The sequence below is a fragment of the Lissotriton helveticus genome, chromosome 10, assembly GCF_964261635.1.
Source record: "Lissotriton helveticus chromosome 10, aLisHel1.1, whole genome shotgun sequence".
NCBI lineage: Eukaryota > Metazoa > Chordata > Amphibia > Caudata > Salamandridae > Lissotriton > Lissotriton helveticus.
In genome coordinates, this window is record NC_136071.1 from 1,103,234,233 (window position 1) to 1,103,251,569 (window position 17,337).

Below are 17,337 nucleotides of genomic sequence, written 5' to 3' on the forward strand. Positions count from 1 at the left end.
ACCATTACGCACATTCAGGTCGAAGAAAAGTAAACTGCTTCATCAGAAGGCTACTGAGCCCTCCTTAGAGTGTTCCAACTTTGGCCCACCATGATGATCCTGATCAGGGTTATATAGAAGATGTGTTAAAAGCAGCAGCTTTGAGACTATTGATCGCAATATAGTCTAATGGGGATGCAGGTTTTGTACAGATGTGCTTTTCATGGATGTCACAATGAAGACTCCTAGGCTTACATATATTTAGGTACTCTATTTGGGCAGACTTGAATTATTCACTATGTCAGAAGAATTACCTTTCATGGACATACATAAAATGTAGGAAGGATGAGTTTAAAACTATTGAACTGAGCAAAGCATTGATTTGTTCTTTCATTTGTCTTAGAAGTAGCTTGACCCTGAGCCTTAGCTAACATGGGTGACAAGTGATTTTTCCAGAATTGAGTGGACTAGATTTGCTTGAGATAACTGCCATACTCCCAGAGCTTGCCATTGGATAAGGATACTCCACAAGATTGTCTTTATTTTATGTATGACAATAACTTTGTGGAAAGAACTATGCACTTTGGGCCATATGCATGAAGAAACCATTTTGCGATTTCCTAATTGCGAATGCTTGCAATTTCCTAATTGCGAATCGCAAAACGGCATACATAAAATTGTGTTGAACACTTTTTTGCGATTCCTAGGGGATGACAAATGACCTACCTCATGAATATTAATGGGGCAGGTCACAATTTCCGACCCCCTAGGAATCCCAAAAATTGCAGGGCAGGTGGCCTGCTGGGGTCAGCAGACCACAATGTCTGTGATTGTTTTTAAATAAAGCATTTTTTTACTTGAAATTCAGCCCGTATTCCTTAAAGGAAAACGAGATACGTTTCTAAAACAAAAATGAGAAGTTCTCTTTTAATTTTTTAAGAGCAGGTAGTGGTCCGTGGGACCACTGCCTTCTCTTAAAAAATGCTGTAACAAAAATTCACAAAGGGGAATAGGTCCCTTGGGGACCCCTCCCCATTTGCGAATGGGTTACCACCTACTTAAAGTAGGTGGTAAAATGAAAATGTTTTGCGACTGCATTTCGGTCACAAAACATTCCTACATACCGATGTGATTCGGTATTAGGCAGGGACGCCCTAAACACGCCCCTTCCTAATAGCGAATTGCTAACCCATTTTGCGATTTGGTAACAGGTTACTCAATTGCAAAATAGGGTTTGCTGCATGTAAAAAGCATTTTTTGCGTTCGCAAATGGGCCGATCTGTGATTTGGCCCATTTGGGAAGACAAAAATGATTGATGCATGAGCCCCTATATGTTTTCCTGAGGATGAAATATTTACATCCTATTTTGACACAAACAATTCGACTTTAGGAGTTGCGATCTTATTCTACTGTGGTTTTTGTGCTGATATTGTGCTCAGAATACTAGGGTGCAGCTTAATTTGTGCATCTGCTATGAAATTTAGAGGGACTACTGTTTACAATTAGCAAATAAAAAAAAAATTGATGTCATCCTTGATAAATTTAATGAAACTGTTAATTTTGTATTTTTCACTTTTATGCAATTTTGCCATTTTAACTGCATTGCATTTGCACTTTAATTGATTTCATGATGTCTAAAAATCATCCAATATATCTATTCTCAAGCTGATTTTTATTTGACTCTAAATATGTAGGAGTTGAGCTTGAATGACTGACTCACAGTGCTTGTGCATCTCGAGGACGTATTTGATTGCTGTACGAGTTACTTACCTTCGGTAACGATGTATCTGGTAGTGGTAGAGACGATTCTAGCCGCAGATTCCTTCACGTAGAATTATCCTGCGTGAGACAGGATCCGGAAAACTTTTTCGCCACAGCATCCCTGCGCGCCAGGGGGGCATCACGCGACTCCGCCCAGGCGTCGTCCGTGTATGTGATGTCAGCGAGGTCACATAAGACCCACCCCGGAGCGCTTACTTACGTTTTCTTCAGAAAACTTTTCCGCACCACAACGCAGAGACACCAGAAAAAAACGAAACTGTGGAAGCATGGGAACAGTGTGCGATGAGCAGAAAATTGGAAAAGAAGTGGCGACTAACAACACCACAAGAGCAGTGTCCACACTGCAGAACCCAAAGGCAGGGAAAGAAGAAAGAACAAGCAGAGCCTTTAGCAGCCACCCTGCCAGTACACAGCCTTCCATTCCCGTGCCCCAGAGGCAAGGAACATGCGTGAAGTCATGACACACATAGCAGACCTACCACCCCATCCTGAACAAGGAAGGGGGCCAGTCCCAAGACAGAAAGGGACAACAACCTCCAAGCCACCCCAACATAGAGGGTAACCACCCCCAGGGGAACAAGGACAAGGCAATCCCCCAATCAGAGGTTAGCAATGGAAGGAGGGGAGGGAAGGACAGAGATAGAAAGTAATTCCCCCAAGCCCGGAGGAGCCAGAGCAGCAGAGCACCTGAGCACGGGAACCCCGTCCTCCAAGACCCAAGAGGAGGAATGAACCGCCCCCAGATGGAGCCACCCATCAAGAGCCAAGAAGGCACTCACAGGAGACACAGCCCCCCCACCAGGAGGCGAGTACTGAAGACCAATCCAAGTGTCCTCGCAGAACGGGGAGGAAGGGTGCGCCGTGAAGGAATCTGCGGCTAGAATCGTCTCTACCAGATACATCGTTACCAAAGGTAAGTAACTCGTACATCTGATAGGGACTACTAGCCGCAGATTCCTTCACGTAGAATAGATACCCTAGCAATACCCCCGGGGAAGGGAGTTCTGCGAAAGGACCCCACCAGCCTGGACAGAACAGAGGGTTCCACAAGGGGGTCTGTGGACCAGGTAAGAACCTCGCCCCTACCAGGCAAGGGGAAACTCCCACAAGCAGAACACCACCAACCCCCGGAGGATGTACGGGGGGAAAAAGGCTGAAGAGGGCCTCACACTCATAGCAGAGGAATCAAGTACAAGGCCAAGAAGGCGGAAGCACCCCACTCCCCCACAAGGCAACATAGCTTCCATCCAATGCCAAGATAGTAAGAGGAGAAGAGGAAGAAACCTAGAGGACTCAAGGAAACGAGGGAAAAGATGGCGAGCCCACTCCAGATGGAGAGCAACATACCAGCCAGAATGGCGCCGGCAGTCAAAAGCCGCCAGAAGAACAGCCGCCCCAGGAAGGCCGGGCAAGCGGGCGCCTCACAAGGAAGAACACAGAATCCTTCAAGACCTCAGGACAGGAGCAGGGAGAAGAGGAGATGCCTAGGCACCCACGGAGAGTCCACGCCCCCGGCAGGCCGGAAACCAGCTCCTGGGGATAAACTGCGACACTTACCCACCGGGGAGCGATGCTCACGTGACATCAGAGAAGGGCGAGGACGACGACCACGGCCGTATCTGAAGCTGTCCGCCGAAGCAGATTGAGGAGAGGACGTCGACCGGGAGAGACGGGCCAAGAGTAGTTTCATCCGGCGCTTTCGCCGCAACTTCAGCTTCAACTGTTGGCACGCCGCACAATCTGTGGTGCCGTGATCCTCCCCCAAACACCACATGCAAATGAGGTGAAAGTCTGTCGCCGACATAAGACGCCCACAAAACATGCAAGTTTTGAAGCCCGAAGGCATTCGCACGCTGTTCCACAAAGAAGACAATTTTAAGAAAAAAGGGCCAATACGGGCCCATAGCAAAGACCGGATCCGCGTTGCACGCGGAAAAGGAGAAAAACTGACGTAGGCGCGCCGGGGCGGGCCTTATGTGTCCTCGCTGATGTCACGTATGCGGACGCCGCCTATGCGGAGTCGCGTGATGCCGCCCCGCCCCCTGACACGCATGGATGCTGTGGCAAAAAGTTTTCCGGATCCAATCTCACGCCTGGGATAATTCTACTTGAAGGAATCTGCAGCTAGTAGTCTCTATCAGATCTATAAATTAACTACAGAATTGAGCAGCTAAAGTTGTGTAAAATGGCGACAACACATCCATCCTTCTAGGAATTCACTACACAGGTTGTTAATGACACAGTGTTAGCAGGTTCAGGAGATTTACTTTCTGCAATGAGCATGTGGGTCTGGGCACTAATATATCTAGACGAAAACTGCAGTAAAAGCTATCTGGAAGGCTTCTCAGATCTAACTCAACGTAAAAGCAAGTTCAGAAAAGGCAGGGTGAATAGGCTTGCAGGTGCACTAAGGTCAGCTGTTTTGCTGAAACTTCGGCCTAGTGTATCCGCCTGGCTGTCGATAATTTCTTTGGGGGGGGGTTACATGTATTTTTTCGAAATTACATTCATTTTGAGTTTAGATGACTTCAGTTCACAATATCTCTTTCATAACTATCTGTCAACTGAACCTTTCTCATGAGGATGGATCTAAATCAGCCCCAGTGTTGCAGCCAACAGCACTAAGTATGGTCTGGCATGTATGCGTAATTGATTAAAAGAAGCTACCCATCATGCTTAGTGCTGTTTCCTGCAAACCCGGAAATAGCGAGGCCAGTTGACAGACAAGTAAAGCGGAGCAAATCACAGTCTTAATATGCCCTCTTTATTATCAGAGTGGTTTAGTGCATTGGATCAGATGTGCAAACTTTAACATCTTCTGGGGGCGGGGCGGACATTAGCTATAAGGCACAAGTTTCGACCTCTGTGACATCACCAAAGATAATGCAAAACTAAAGGGGATGATGGACGGAGTGTTGAGTATTGCAAGCACTCACCTTCAGTCAAGAAGATGATGGATTAAACCCAGATCACTTGACTGGGGGTGAGTGCTTGCATTGTTCAACACTCCGTCCATCGTCCCCTTTAGTTTTGCTTTGTTCGCACTAAGTTGGCAGGGTATGCCCAGACATGGGTCCCTTGCTCACTTTGCCACTGGATTCAAGCTAGCCTGGCTGATGACGGCTGATTAGCCAGAAACCGGTCCCAGGATGCTTGTTTCTGTTACAGGGAATACATGGCTTGGCAGTTCGGGCTGGACTGTTCCCATGAGGCAAAGGGTCAGACTGATTTGCATATGGCCATGTTTGAACTGGGGTGGCAGAGTGAGCTAAAGAATGATGATGGATTAAACCCAGATCAATTGACTGGGGGTGAGTGCTTGCATCGTCCATCATCCCCTTTGGTTTTGCTTTGTTCGCCCTAAGTTAGCAGGGTATGCCCAGACATGGGTCCCTTGCTCACTTTGCCACTGGATTCAAGCTAGCCTGGCTGATGACAGCTGATTAGCCAGAAACCGGTCCCAGGATGCGTGTTTCCGGTCCAGGGAAGGCATGGCTTGGCAGTTCGGGCTGGACTATTCCCATGTTGCACAGGGTCAGACTGATTTGCATATGGCCATGTTTGTACTAGGGTGGCGGAGTGAGCTAAAGAATGATGATGGATTAAACCCAGATCAGTTGACTGGGGGTGAGTGCTTGCATTGTTCAACACTCCGTCCATCATCCCCTTTGGTGTTGCTGATCACCAAAGATAATGCCATTGTGAATGCCACTGGACAGACAGCAAGGAAGTATCTAAAGACTTCTACCCTACTATACCACCTAAGCTCAGCTTTTCACATTTAGAAGCTGCACTATATATCTCAACCTACATGAAGTAACGAGGACTGTAGGAAAGTAAGATTTAACAGAGTCCCAGTCTCTCGACAGCTTCAGTCAGTTTTCACATTGTCCTTCCTAAGAAATGTGTAAGTTAGTTCGTGTTTTTTTATTTGAGGGCATGGCGGTGGTGAGAGCAAGGGTCATGTAGAACAGAAGCCATGGGTGCAGGCACATTCATTGAGAACTTGTGTGCCCATTTCTTTAATTTTGTATTTATCTGTAGAACACATGTAGCAGAGTCCTAGCTGCCGGAGCAGTGGAGCGCTCCATAATAACTCAGATGACATTGGATACAGGTAACATCAGGTGTCATCTGAGGATCATGAAATGGATGAAGTCATAGGAAAGACAAGTATTAAGAGGAAATGATAGTTTGAGTGGTTGAGTATGAAAAGTGGGTCTTTAAGTCCCTTCTGAATGTCAGGAGGTTCAGAGTGACCCGGATATGTTCTGGTGTCTTCACCCTGATATTTTATCGTCTCTTCACACTGATATGTTCTGGTGTCTTAACCCTGATATGTTCTGGTGTCATCCTCCACCACCTGGGAGTTAGCCATGAGAATTCTTGATTCATGGCTATTCATGGTTGTAATTTTTCTAGCTGGTAAGCGGGTCTTACTCTTTGTTGATCTTAGGCATTGTGTGATATGCAATGTATATATTTGATAAGAAGGGGACAGGTGTAAAGGGTGTTTAGGCTAATGCAAGTTATTTTAAATGTAATTTTAGCTCCCAGAGGACAGACAGTGAAATTCTCTTATGATGAGGTTAATATACTCACTTTCTTGGCTCTTGTGTCTAAATGGCCCACAGCATGAAGGACAGCCCTGAGAGAAGCAGTGGAGGATTAAAGGATACCCTTCCATAGTGCATTTATGTCTTCCAGATGAGATAACACTAGAGCTTGCATCATTGACCCAAAATATTGTGGAAGAATAGAGGGGTTCCACTTTCTCAGTAGGTGAAGTTGAAAGGAGCGAGCTTTATTTTGCTGAAAGATGTGTTCAGCCAAGAAAAGTTTTGACCGATGATAAAGCCAAGCAATTTGGTATCTGAAATTGGCTAGAGAGATTTATTGTTTAGGTAAAGTGGAGTTTGGGGTTGTGGGTAGGCATGGGACTTGGAGTAGAGAAGTCTAAATTCAGTTTTGGTGGGGTCCATTTTCAAAATGAATGTACAAACAGAAGTCGTTTTGTGAGGAATTCTGTCAGATTGAATACACTGGCTAGAGTAGAGAATCAAAAAAACAGTTGCGTATCATCTGCTCATTGAAGGAGGGAGATGGTTCTGTCCGGTAGCATAGCAATAAGGCATTCAACATATTAGTTGTAAAGTATTGTGAGAGATTCAAATTGTTCCATTTTCTCACTCTACAACCTTGCAGAGAGGAATGAACAAAACCGTTTTATGATTATACCATAACAAGCATTTTCAATGCAATAGGTCTCGCAGTTGTGAGAGTTTGAGCTATTGGCATTGTAAATGTGTGAGTGGCGTTGCCTGTGTGAGTGGCGTTGCGTGGGTGAGTGGCGTTGCGTGGGTGAGTGGCGTTGCGTGGGTGAGTGGCGTTGCGTGGGTGAGTGGCGTTGCGTGGGTGAGTGGCGTTGCGTGGGTGAGTGGCGTTGCGTGGGTGAGTGGCGTTGCGTGGGTGAGTGGCGTTGCGTGGGTGAGTGGCGTTGCGTGGGTGAGTGGGGTTGCGTGGGTGAGTGGGGTTGCGTGGGTGAGTGGGGTTGCGTGGGTGAGTGGGGTTGCGTGGGTGAGTGGGGTTGCGTGGGTGAGTGGGGTTGCGTGGGTGAGTGGCGTTGCGTGGGTGAGTGGCGTTGCGTGGGTGAGTGGCGTTGCGTGGGTGAGTGGCGTTGCGTGTGTGAGTGGCGTTGCGTGTGTGAGTGGCGTTGCGTGTGTGAGTGGCGTTGCGTGGGTGAGTGGGGTTGCGTGGGTGAGTGGGGTTGCGTGGGTGAGTGGCGTTGCGTGGGTGAGTGGCGTTGCGTGGGTGAGTGGCGTTGCGTGGGTGAGTGGCGTTGCGTGTGTGAGTGGCGTTGCGTGTGTGAGTGGCGTTGCGTGTGTGAGTGGCGTTGCGTGTGTGAGTGGCGTTGCGTGTGTGAGTGGCGTTGCGTGGGTGAGTGGCGTTGCGTGTGTGAGTGGCGTTGTGTGTGTGAGTGGCGTTGCGTGGATGAGTGGCGTTGCGTCGATGAGTGGCGTTGTGTCGATGAGTGGGGTTGCATGGATGAGTGGGGTTGCGTGGATGAGTTGCGTTGCGTGTGTGAGTGGTGTTGTTTGGGTGAGTGGCGTTGCGTGGGTGAGTGTGGTGTTGCGTGGATGATAGCGGGCTTGCGTGGGTGTGAGTGGCGTTGCGTGTCTGTAAGTGTTGCTGTGTGGGTGAAAGTGGCACAGAGCCTTTGATGTGGCCACTTACTGATTAGCATTATTAAAATCTGCATGAAAATGTATTTTATTATTACTATTTATTCTTTGCCAAGCACTCATCACTGATCTGGGCAGCAGTCAAAGTGCATAAATAAAAGTAAGTGAACTCTGATCCTGGGGGATTTTGGTAGATGTTTACGTACAGACATACACAATACAACGCACATACCTTAAATGGAAAATATAAATGCAACTTACCTTTATCTGTCGGGAAAAACATTGGGTAGGAAAACTAGTTTGGTTAATGCAATCACTTTAGGCCCCTGCATGCTACAAGCGGGGACGCATTTTTAGTTTGAAGAATGTGATAAGCTGAAGGAGGAGGGGGTGCGAGGGATGAGGGAACACGGCCTGGGGGAAGCTGGCTGGGGAGGGGGAGGAGAAATGCAAGGAAGTTAGGGGAGGAGAAGCCGCAGAGCGCACGCTGGGCAAAGCCCTTTGATGTGCTGTGCGGCAAATGGAGGGAGGCTGATGCGCTTTCATGTTTGAACACGTGGTTCACATGAACTGCATGAAAACGCCAGCAAAAAGCTGGTGGTTTCATGAGCATTTTGAGCACTTGAATTCTCGTTCCTCAATGCGCTTGCGCGCATTTAAGGTCACGAGACCTAAAAAGCAATTCAGGGTGATGGTAATTCCAATAGTGTATTGTGATTGATGGGGGATATCCGAAGAGAAGGAGCTTCTCTAGTCAAGGGGATGAATGGGCAAGAATTTATTATAACTGAATGCAATTGAGAGAGTAGCACTTGCAGTGAGTCGCTGTGGGGGCTGTCAGTAAGGGGAGCTTGCTGTAGGGGCTGGCATGAAGGAAGGCTTACTGCAGTGTCATTTTGGAGGACTTACTGTTGCATGACCTGGAAGTTGGAAGAGACTGCTGGAAACTTAGCAAGTCTCTTCATCGTAGGGTCCTCTCACCCTCTGGTGTGAGAAGTAAATAGATCCTCTGTCATAGGATTATGTTCCAATGTTGCCAGTACTTCCCTAGGAACCATGAAGTAATCCCTCTGTGAGAGATATCAACTTTTATGAAGGTGATTGGAAAGGCTTAATTGATCTGTCTTTTAGTGACATGTTATATGGGGGGATTTGAGCCCCATGTTTTATCCCATTGCAAATCCCTTTCCTCTATGGATTTTAAATCTGCATTGAGCAAAGAGTGTGAAGCCATCTTTTACAACTATCGATCAGTGGCTTTTAACGTTGTTACGTTTATTGAACTAGGAAATTAATACACCCTGTTTAGATGGTACGAAGTCCTTTATTTATGGATATGTGATTTACTATGAAGCTTTGAAATACTGGGCCTAGTTCACAAACTGCACTTTGTAGCACATTTTGTAGTACTACAAAATATGCTACAGTAAGCTATTCACAACCTACGTACAGAGCTTACACCTCCACAATAACCTAAATGTATGTGTGAAGAGTTCTCAGCTCAGACTGCAGAGTCACAGCACACTTAAATATATGTTTGTAGTAGTAAATGTGGGTGGAACACATGGGAGTGGCTTTTAAAAGAGACAGACTTACTCCAAAAGTGGGAGGGATTAGGGAGGAGCAAGAGGGATTTAGGTAGGACCAGAGAGGGTTATAGAGAGGGTGTCGCCCACCTATGCAATAGTAAGCCAATTACTATACTCCATGGGGTGGAGCTATGTAACTTACACTTTTGTATTAAATATACACTATAGTAGTAAACTTACTCTAAAGTGGAAATTACTCAAAAGGTTAAGTTACTTTTATGAATCAGGCCCATTTTGTTTGAGCTAATTTAATAAAACATTTTAAATGAGTTTTTGGTAGACGTTACTTTAGCATTGTAAATGAATACACAACATTTCCCCAGATTTTCCATATCCTTCCAAATGTATATCTTTATTTTCATGGGTGTAATGGAGCATTTCCTGTTGGTTTTCAGCCACATTAGTATGCCTATGGATAGCCATGTTTCCTGCAGAACTCAGTAGGGGCTTTATTAAAGCCCTCAGGCCCACAGTCCTCCATTGAGGATCTTCCAGGTATTGGCTTCTACTTTTGCAAAGCAGAGTCTTCACTGTAGCCAAATTTGGCCTTAGAACACACAAGGTCTGTGGCACCTCCATTTGGTCAAAGATAGTTGATGAAAACACCCAAGTTGTGGCCTTACCTGAGCACAGCCAAATTCTTCAGTGTTTCTCCCACTCTGGGGTGCGTCCTACCCAAACTGTCCTCGTAAATCTTTAATGCACGTTCATACAAAGGTAAAGCTTCAATATGCCTCTTCTAAAAATAAAGAAATAAAAGAAGAAATACAAAAAGAAATACTACTCATACAGTTTAAACCAATGCAAAAATACTGACCACAGCACACAGAGGATCTCAGAACAAATGAAAACGTTACTTCCCTCCGGTAACAATCTTTCTGGTGGATACTCTATCTACCTGCAGATTCTTCACCTCTGAATATCCCAGTCAAAGACTGGATCAAGCAAAATGCTTGCAACAGCTCTGTGGCACTGGCAGGTGGTGTCAACTCCATAGCAACATCAGACTGGAGTCGTGATGATGTCATCGGAGTCATGAATCCTCGAGTAAGGCATCCCAACAGCAGTTCTGTTTTGTTTTTGCTCCAACTTTCAAGGCGTTTTTGAGAGAACCTAGAACTTGTTTATTAGTGCACTGTATAACTACTTTGGAACCTTATTTATTTATTTATTTATTTTTTTGCAGAGTTTTATATAGCGCGAACTAGACCCGAACCGAATCGGGTATCAGAGCGCTTTACATATTTTCCAGTTACGTTACATTTTACGTTTTCCAGTTACTTTCATTTTAGGCACGGGGAGATTAAGTGATTTGCCCAGAATCACAGGAGGTTTTGGCGTAGTTACCGAGACTCGAACCCAGATCCCCAGGTCCGAGGTCGAGCGCACTAGCCGTTAGGCCAACTCCTCTCCCTTATTAAAACATTTGAAGGTTATATGAATGGGGATAGTGTGGGGTCAGTAAGGAATCTGCAGGTTCATAGAATATCTACCAGAAATATTGTTACTCGAGGTAAGTACCTTTATCTTCTGATGGCTACTTCTACATGCAGATTCCTCACCTTTGAAAATATTCTCAAGCAATAATATGAAGGAGGTGAGAGTGGAGAAAAGCGGTTTTATATTTGAACATTTTGAAGTACAGAGCAGGCAAAATGTCTGTTGCTTTTTACTTCGGAATCCAAACAATAATGTTTGGCCAAAGTGTGGAGAGAAGACTACATAGCCGCTTGGCATACGACTGCTACTAGTACTCCTCTAGTTAAAGTTTTTGTGGAATACTTGGCTCTAATAGACTGAGCTCTTATACCTCCAGGTGGATATTTTTTTTAGCTAAGGCATTACAGATCTTAATACACAGAATAACCCATCTGGCTCCATCAGCTCCCTGGTACTCTGACGCGCTCAGAGAGGCCAAAGTAGCATGCAAAAAATTAGAACGGATTTGGCGAGCTAATTACTCCGAGCCTGACAAAGAGAGATTGAAAGTGTGTCAAAGGGCTTATAAAGATAATATTAGGAAAGCCAAGAGTGTTTATTTCACGGATCGCATTGAGAATGCCAAGAATTCAGCAAAGGAACTTATCGAGACAGTGGCTAGTCTGGCTTCCCCTAAATCCGTGACTGTGCCACCTAATATAGAACTTTGCGAATCATTGGCAAGGTTCTTTCTGAACAAAGTTAAACTGATTTTTACCTCTCTTGAACCTTTTGTGGCCCAGAGTCTCTTAGAGATGCCCCACGGGAATACTCCGGCTGGACCCCCGGGGGGGCTAAATTCTCGACCTTCGAGCCAGTCACGGCAGACTAGGTGCTGAAACTTTTGTTGGCCACCAAATCGGGCTCACCTCAGGACCCCTGCCCGACTTCAATCGCAAAGCTTGCAGCAGTTCCTATTGCGGACTACTTGGCCGGCATTTATAATCTAATGTTTGAGAAGGGGGACTTCCCCAAACTATGGAAGCGAGCTTCAATCTGCCCACTTCTTAAAAAGCCCTCCCTTGATATTGCGGATCCCAACAGCTATAGGCCAATTTCCAGGCTGCAACTGCCAGCCAAGCAGGTTGAGAAAATCATGAATTCCCAGCTCTGCTCTTTCCTGCATAACTCTAAGGGCCTAGACCCAGCCCAAAATGGGTTTAGGGAGGGTCACAGCACCGAGACCGCTCTTATTAAATCTATAGAGGAGGTCCGGAAGGTGCTTGATGAAGGGGGCCAGGCAGTGTTGATCCTTTTGGACCCGTCGGCGGCCTTCGATACGGTCCACCATGCTTTGCTGGTGGATCGTTGGAGGGCTGCGGGGTACAGGGTCAAGCACTTAACATCTTGAAAGCCTTTTTAACAGACCGGGTACAAGTGGTGGCGATGGGGGAGTTCGAATCAAGATCTTTCGAACTCCCAGGGGGGTCCCGCAGGGCTCCTCCCTAAGCCACACTTTATTTAATATCTATGTATCCTCTCTTGCCCCAATGATCAGATCCTTCGGATTTGAGCTAACATCTTACGCAGACGACACCCAGATTGTGGTCTCGGCGCTCCCGGGGACAGAGGTGGATGTGGCAGTCAGGTTTCAGGACTGCATGTCCGCAGTTAGTTCCTGGATGGCAAAAAGCTGTTTAAAATTGAACTCCTCCAAGACTGAGGTGCTTATCTTCGGGTCAAACACCAGTCTTTGGGGCCCCAGCTGGTGGCCCACTGACATGGGACAGCCACCTTGCCCGGTTTTGAAGGTGAAGAATCTCTGTATCATTATTGACAACCAACTCTCCTTCAAACCCCAAGTCGAGGCATTGAGTTCCTCTATACATTGGACCTTGAGAATTATTAGGAAGGTTCTTGCCTTCCTACCGGAGGGAAGTAGAAAGACAATGGTGACAGCTCTGGTACTTTCACGCATCGACTACTGCAACAGTCTTTTCCTCGAGGCACAACAGGGGGTGCTCAATAAACTTCAGGTCCTACAAAATGCGGCCGCCAGCCTTATTGGGGGACTGCCCAAATTTTTCTCAGTTACCAAGGAGCTGGAGAAGTTGCACTGGCTCCCGGTGCGGAAGCGGATTCTGTTCAAGGCCCTCTGCATAGTCTTCAAGGCATTACATGGTCTTGGCCCTCGGTGCCTTCAGGATCATTTTCAATGGTACAGACCAGGCAGACAACATAGGTCGGCCAGTCGACGGCTGGTCAAAACGACCCGGATCAGGAAGGTGCTTTGGGACGGAAGGAGTTTTGTTAGGGGAGCAGCGCTGGCGTGGAACTCCCTCCCTCTTTCCCTTAAACAGAACGAGAATCTGCTGGCATTTAGAAGGGATCTGAAAACATGGCTCTTTTCCCTCTAGTTCATGAAAACTCCCTCTTTGGGGATTATCACTTCAGCGCCAGGACACCGACTGGTAATAGCGCGCTTTATAAGTGTTATAAATAAATAAAATAAAATAAAATAAATAAATAAATCTTGAAATCCTGCATTTTTGGATTGCTTTACCTTGTTTGGAACGCATGTAACCAATAAACAGTTGGTCATCTATTCTTAAATTTAGTACAGTTGATGTAATAGTTTACTGCTCTTCTAGGGTCAAATCTTCTTTAGAACGTGAGGAATCAAGGATATGGGAAGAAAAACGTCAATGTTCCATGTCCTCTGAAATGTTGACTCCTATGGCCCTCTTTTGAACAAGACATAAAGATTTTGTCTCAGTGTTCCTTGATCACCATGCGATGCATCTATTGACAGATAGATCGCCGTAGAGGTTGTTCCAGCGTTTTGCGAGTTCTGACCTGACTTTGCCACAGGAGTTGCCTTCATCTTCAAAACCCATTGTGACCCAGAGGGAGGAGACGCGAGGCCGCAGAGGAGGTGAGAGGCGCGGCCCCGGGACTGCGAGGGACAGCGTCAACAACATCAGCTGTTTCCTCTTCCCGCGTGAGCCGCGCCCCCTCCCAGTGCCCCGCCCCCCCTCACCTCACAGATACTTGAGCAGGGCCTTCAACGCGCATCGCGGGACGCGCGCGGGCCGCAGCCCGGGGCGAAGCCCGGGCCAAGGGCGGGCCCGTTGTTGCCCGTTAGTGACCGGCAGAGACCGGACCGGGCCACCCCTCTTGGCTCTTTGTACTGCTTTGCACTGCCTTCATAGTCATTTTATAAGTCCCCACATATGTCTGTTATGCCTGGAAGAACCAGAAGTAAAACTAAATCTGCGATGGCCGTAGCCCAAATTACTGGGCCTATTGACCAATTTATATCCCGGGTCAATGAGACAATTGACCACAGTATTTCTTTACTGGAACGAAGAGTATCATTGGACCTTATGAACGCTAAACGCTCGTCCTTGGGCCCTTTATCAACTGTAAGCTCACCTCCCCAGCAACTTGTAATCAATCGTTCTCTTCCTCTACCTCAACCTGCTGCTGGTACACTTACTGTACCAAACTCAGTAGACTTATCAGTCTCTCAGTTTGAGTCTGACTCATCATTTGTTGACTTAGAGACCACTCCAGACCTTGAAGCTTGTCAAACACTTGAAAGGCCAGAGCCCACTACTGATAACTGTCTGCAGGATTCAGGGAAAGGATGCATTCCGTATCGTCAGAACTAAGGAATATGCCTAAGACCAAGAAAAAACCTAAAACTAACACCAGGAATCATAACCTTGTGACACCAGCTCCTAATTCAACATCAGGCATACCCTGCTGGGTCGAAAATATGGTAGCAGACCTAAAATCAGATCTTGAAGCCTCAATATCGGCCCAAATCAAGCCCCTAATGTCCAAAATTGATAGACTAACATCTTTAATCAATACTAAATGGTCTAATAAGGCAAGTGGAAATGTGTCCACTCAGATTCAAGGTAAAATTAAAGAAGCGCCCTCGGTGAATGTCACCAACAGCAACCTACCAAAAGATTCCACCGCAAAGGCCAATATCATATTGGATAAACCGGGAACATTAACGCACCATTTGGCCCAAACGGGGGAAAAGGCTCCTGCACCCTTACCAACTTTTAGTGGTGCAGACTCTACCACTAAGGCCCAAACTCCTTCTGGTTCCAAAAAAGTGTCTAATCAATCTGTTAAGGGGCCTAAAAATTTAGCCACCACCTCGACAGCAACTACTTCGCTCAACAAGCATGATGATCCCAAGCCTAGGTCGGCTCGTTTTAAGTCAATTAACTTGCCGCCGGAAGTCTCACCCTTTGTGGTCGTGCTGACGGGGGTGCCACCACTGAAGGAGGGAAGAAGAGAAACCCTGGCCGAATTAAAAAATAAATGTGCCCAGTGGCTTCACCTGCATAAACCTCTGCCCAATAACATGTGTGGTGAAATACATGCAGTTAGAAGAGGAGATTGGGTAGGTAGAAACACCAAGACTATACATGGTGATGTTATAACTATCAATTTCAGGAGTACAGGGGTAGTGAATTATATTTGCAACTCACCTAATAGTGGGCCGGCTACCCAAATATACCCCCTTCCCTTGTCCTACTTCCTACCCATGCCCCCAAGACAATTTCCCCCTCAATTTAGCTTTCCATTAAATAGAGGGTATACACATGCTCCACATCATACTACTCAGCAGTGGCAGCATCTATGGCAAGGTCCACCTCCTCCTCTTGACCCCTTTGTATCCCAGTTTGCCCACTGGAATAGATTCAGTGCGCTGGAAGAGGTGGATTGACTTAACTCCCATGAAGCTCTCCCTATGGAGTTTGCCACCAATAGGGGTGAGGAGGAGGGCTTACATGCTATGTCTTACCTGTTATGCCCTAAACTTCCAACTGAGACAGCCACTAGCCTGATTAAGCCACCATCCTCTGCCTTTGAGAGGGAATGTATAGAATCCCCTAGCCTGGGAGACACCATTGGCAATAGAGTAGAAACCAACAGGGAGAAAATAAAAATCCTTAGTTGGAACCTTGCGGGCATCAATAGGAAATTGGATCTACCTGAGTGGAGTGACCTGGTTGAAGCACATAAGATCTGCATGTTTCAAGAGACCTGGAGCACAGAACCACTCCACCGGGTTGGGTTTGTCACCTTTTTTATTCCAGCAGTAAAACCCATGAATGGGAAGGGGCGTCCATCGGGGGGTCTCATTACTTGGGTAAGCATCTCCCTGAACTGTAGAATAACATCCAAACAGATAAATAATCCAGATATCTTAGGCATTCTACTATGCAATCCATGTAGAGCTTCGTCTCTGGCTCTCTACAATGTTTATGCTAGAGGTATAAAAAATGGGCACACTTCAACTGTAATATCAGATCTTGAGGTCCAACTCAGGGATCCCAAAGAAGCTGACTTTACCCTAGTAGCAGGTGATTTCAATCGCACCTATGAGCCCTCTCCCCCTAGATGGTATCCCTGACTTGGGCGATGAAGACAGTAGATGGGGCATCCCATCACTCTCCATCCCTCCGATTAGGCGCTGGACCCGCAGTGCAGTACAGCTAAATGCACTGACCTTAGAGTTTGGCCTAAGAGCCACCAATGGCCGTACACCTTCCGATCGGATGGGTGCCCCGACGTTCAACAGGGTTGGTCATACCTCCAGGATTGACTACATCCTGCTGGACATGGGGCTTTGGAGCTGGGTTGATGATATGACAGTCATACCAACTGTCGAGAGCGACCATAATTCGCTTTCCCTAACTATCACGAATCCCTGGTCTAATGCAGCACTGCCAGCACCTTCCAAAAGCTTGCATAAGGTTACTGTTTCCTCTTGTGGAAGGCGCTTAAAGTGGGACAAAGTTGCCAGTAATTTTGACAAACTTGTTAATATAGAGGTGGTTCTTGCGGCCTCACAAGCAGAATTTGATACTATTGATTTAGCCACGGCAGCGGACAGAGCAACACCCATTTTCGAAGCTGCTGTCAAGACTATAGGGGAAGCCTTTTGGGTCAAGGGCAACGCAGGGAAGTTTAGGCCCCAGAATAAATCCAAGGGAATGCATGTCTGGTATACAGGAGCTTGCAGGAAAGTCAAGTCCCGGCTAATTGAAGCCGTCAAAGGCAAATCCCAACCCCAAATACAGCTAGCCAGGAAAGAACATAAGAAAATACTGGGTCTAGCAAAAAAGGAGTGGGAAGAAGCCTACTGGCTTATTCTCAAAGAAGCTAGCTTTAAGAGGGATTCTAAATGTTTTTGGGACACTATTAGAGCTCGGAATAGGCCTGATAGTGATCTAATAACTTGTAATATCCCTAGTCAGGCGTGGGTCCAACATTTCTCTAAGCTATACACTCGCCAAGCTGACCAATCGCTGATGAGTGTTTCCCAAGGGGGGTTGCGGGTCCATCATTGCTC

General features: G+C 46.6%; 1 protein-coding gene across 2 annotated transcripts in view; it reads right to left on the reverse strand.

Annotated features, from left to right (window-relative positions):
• Positions 1-17,337, reverse strand: part of NPHP3 (nephrocystin 3) — a 405,841-nt gene that overhangs the window by 36,612 nt on the left and 351,892 nt on the right. For both annotated transcript variants that reach the window (XM_078663854.1, XM_078663855.1), the window contains one exon: positions 10,157-10,272. In XM_078663854.1, the coding sequence (XP_078519980.1) occupies positions 10,157-10,272 (116 nt within the window). The remainder of the gene's footprint in view (positions 1-10,156; positions 10,273-17,337) is intronic.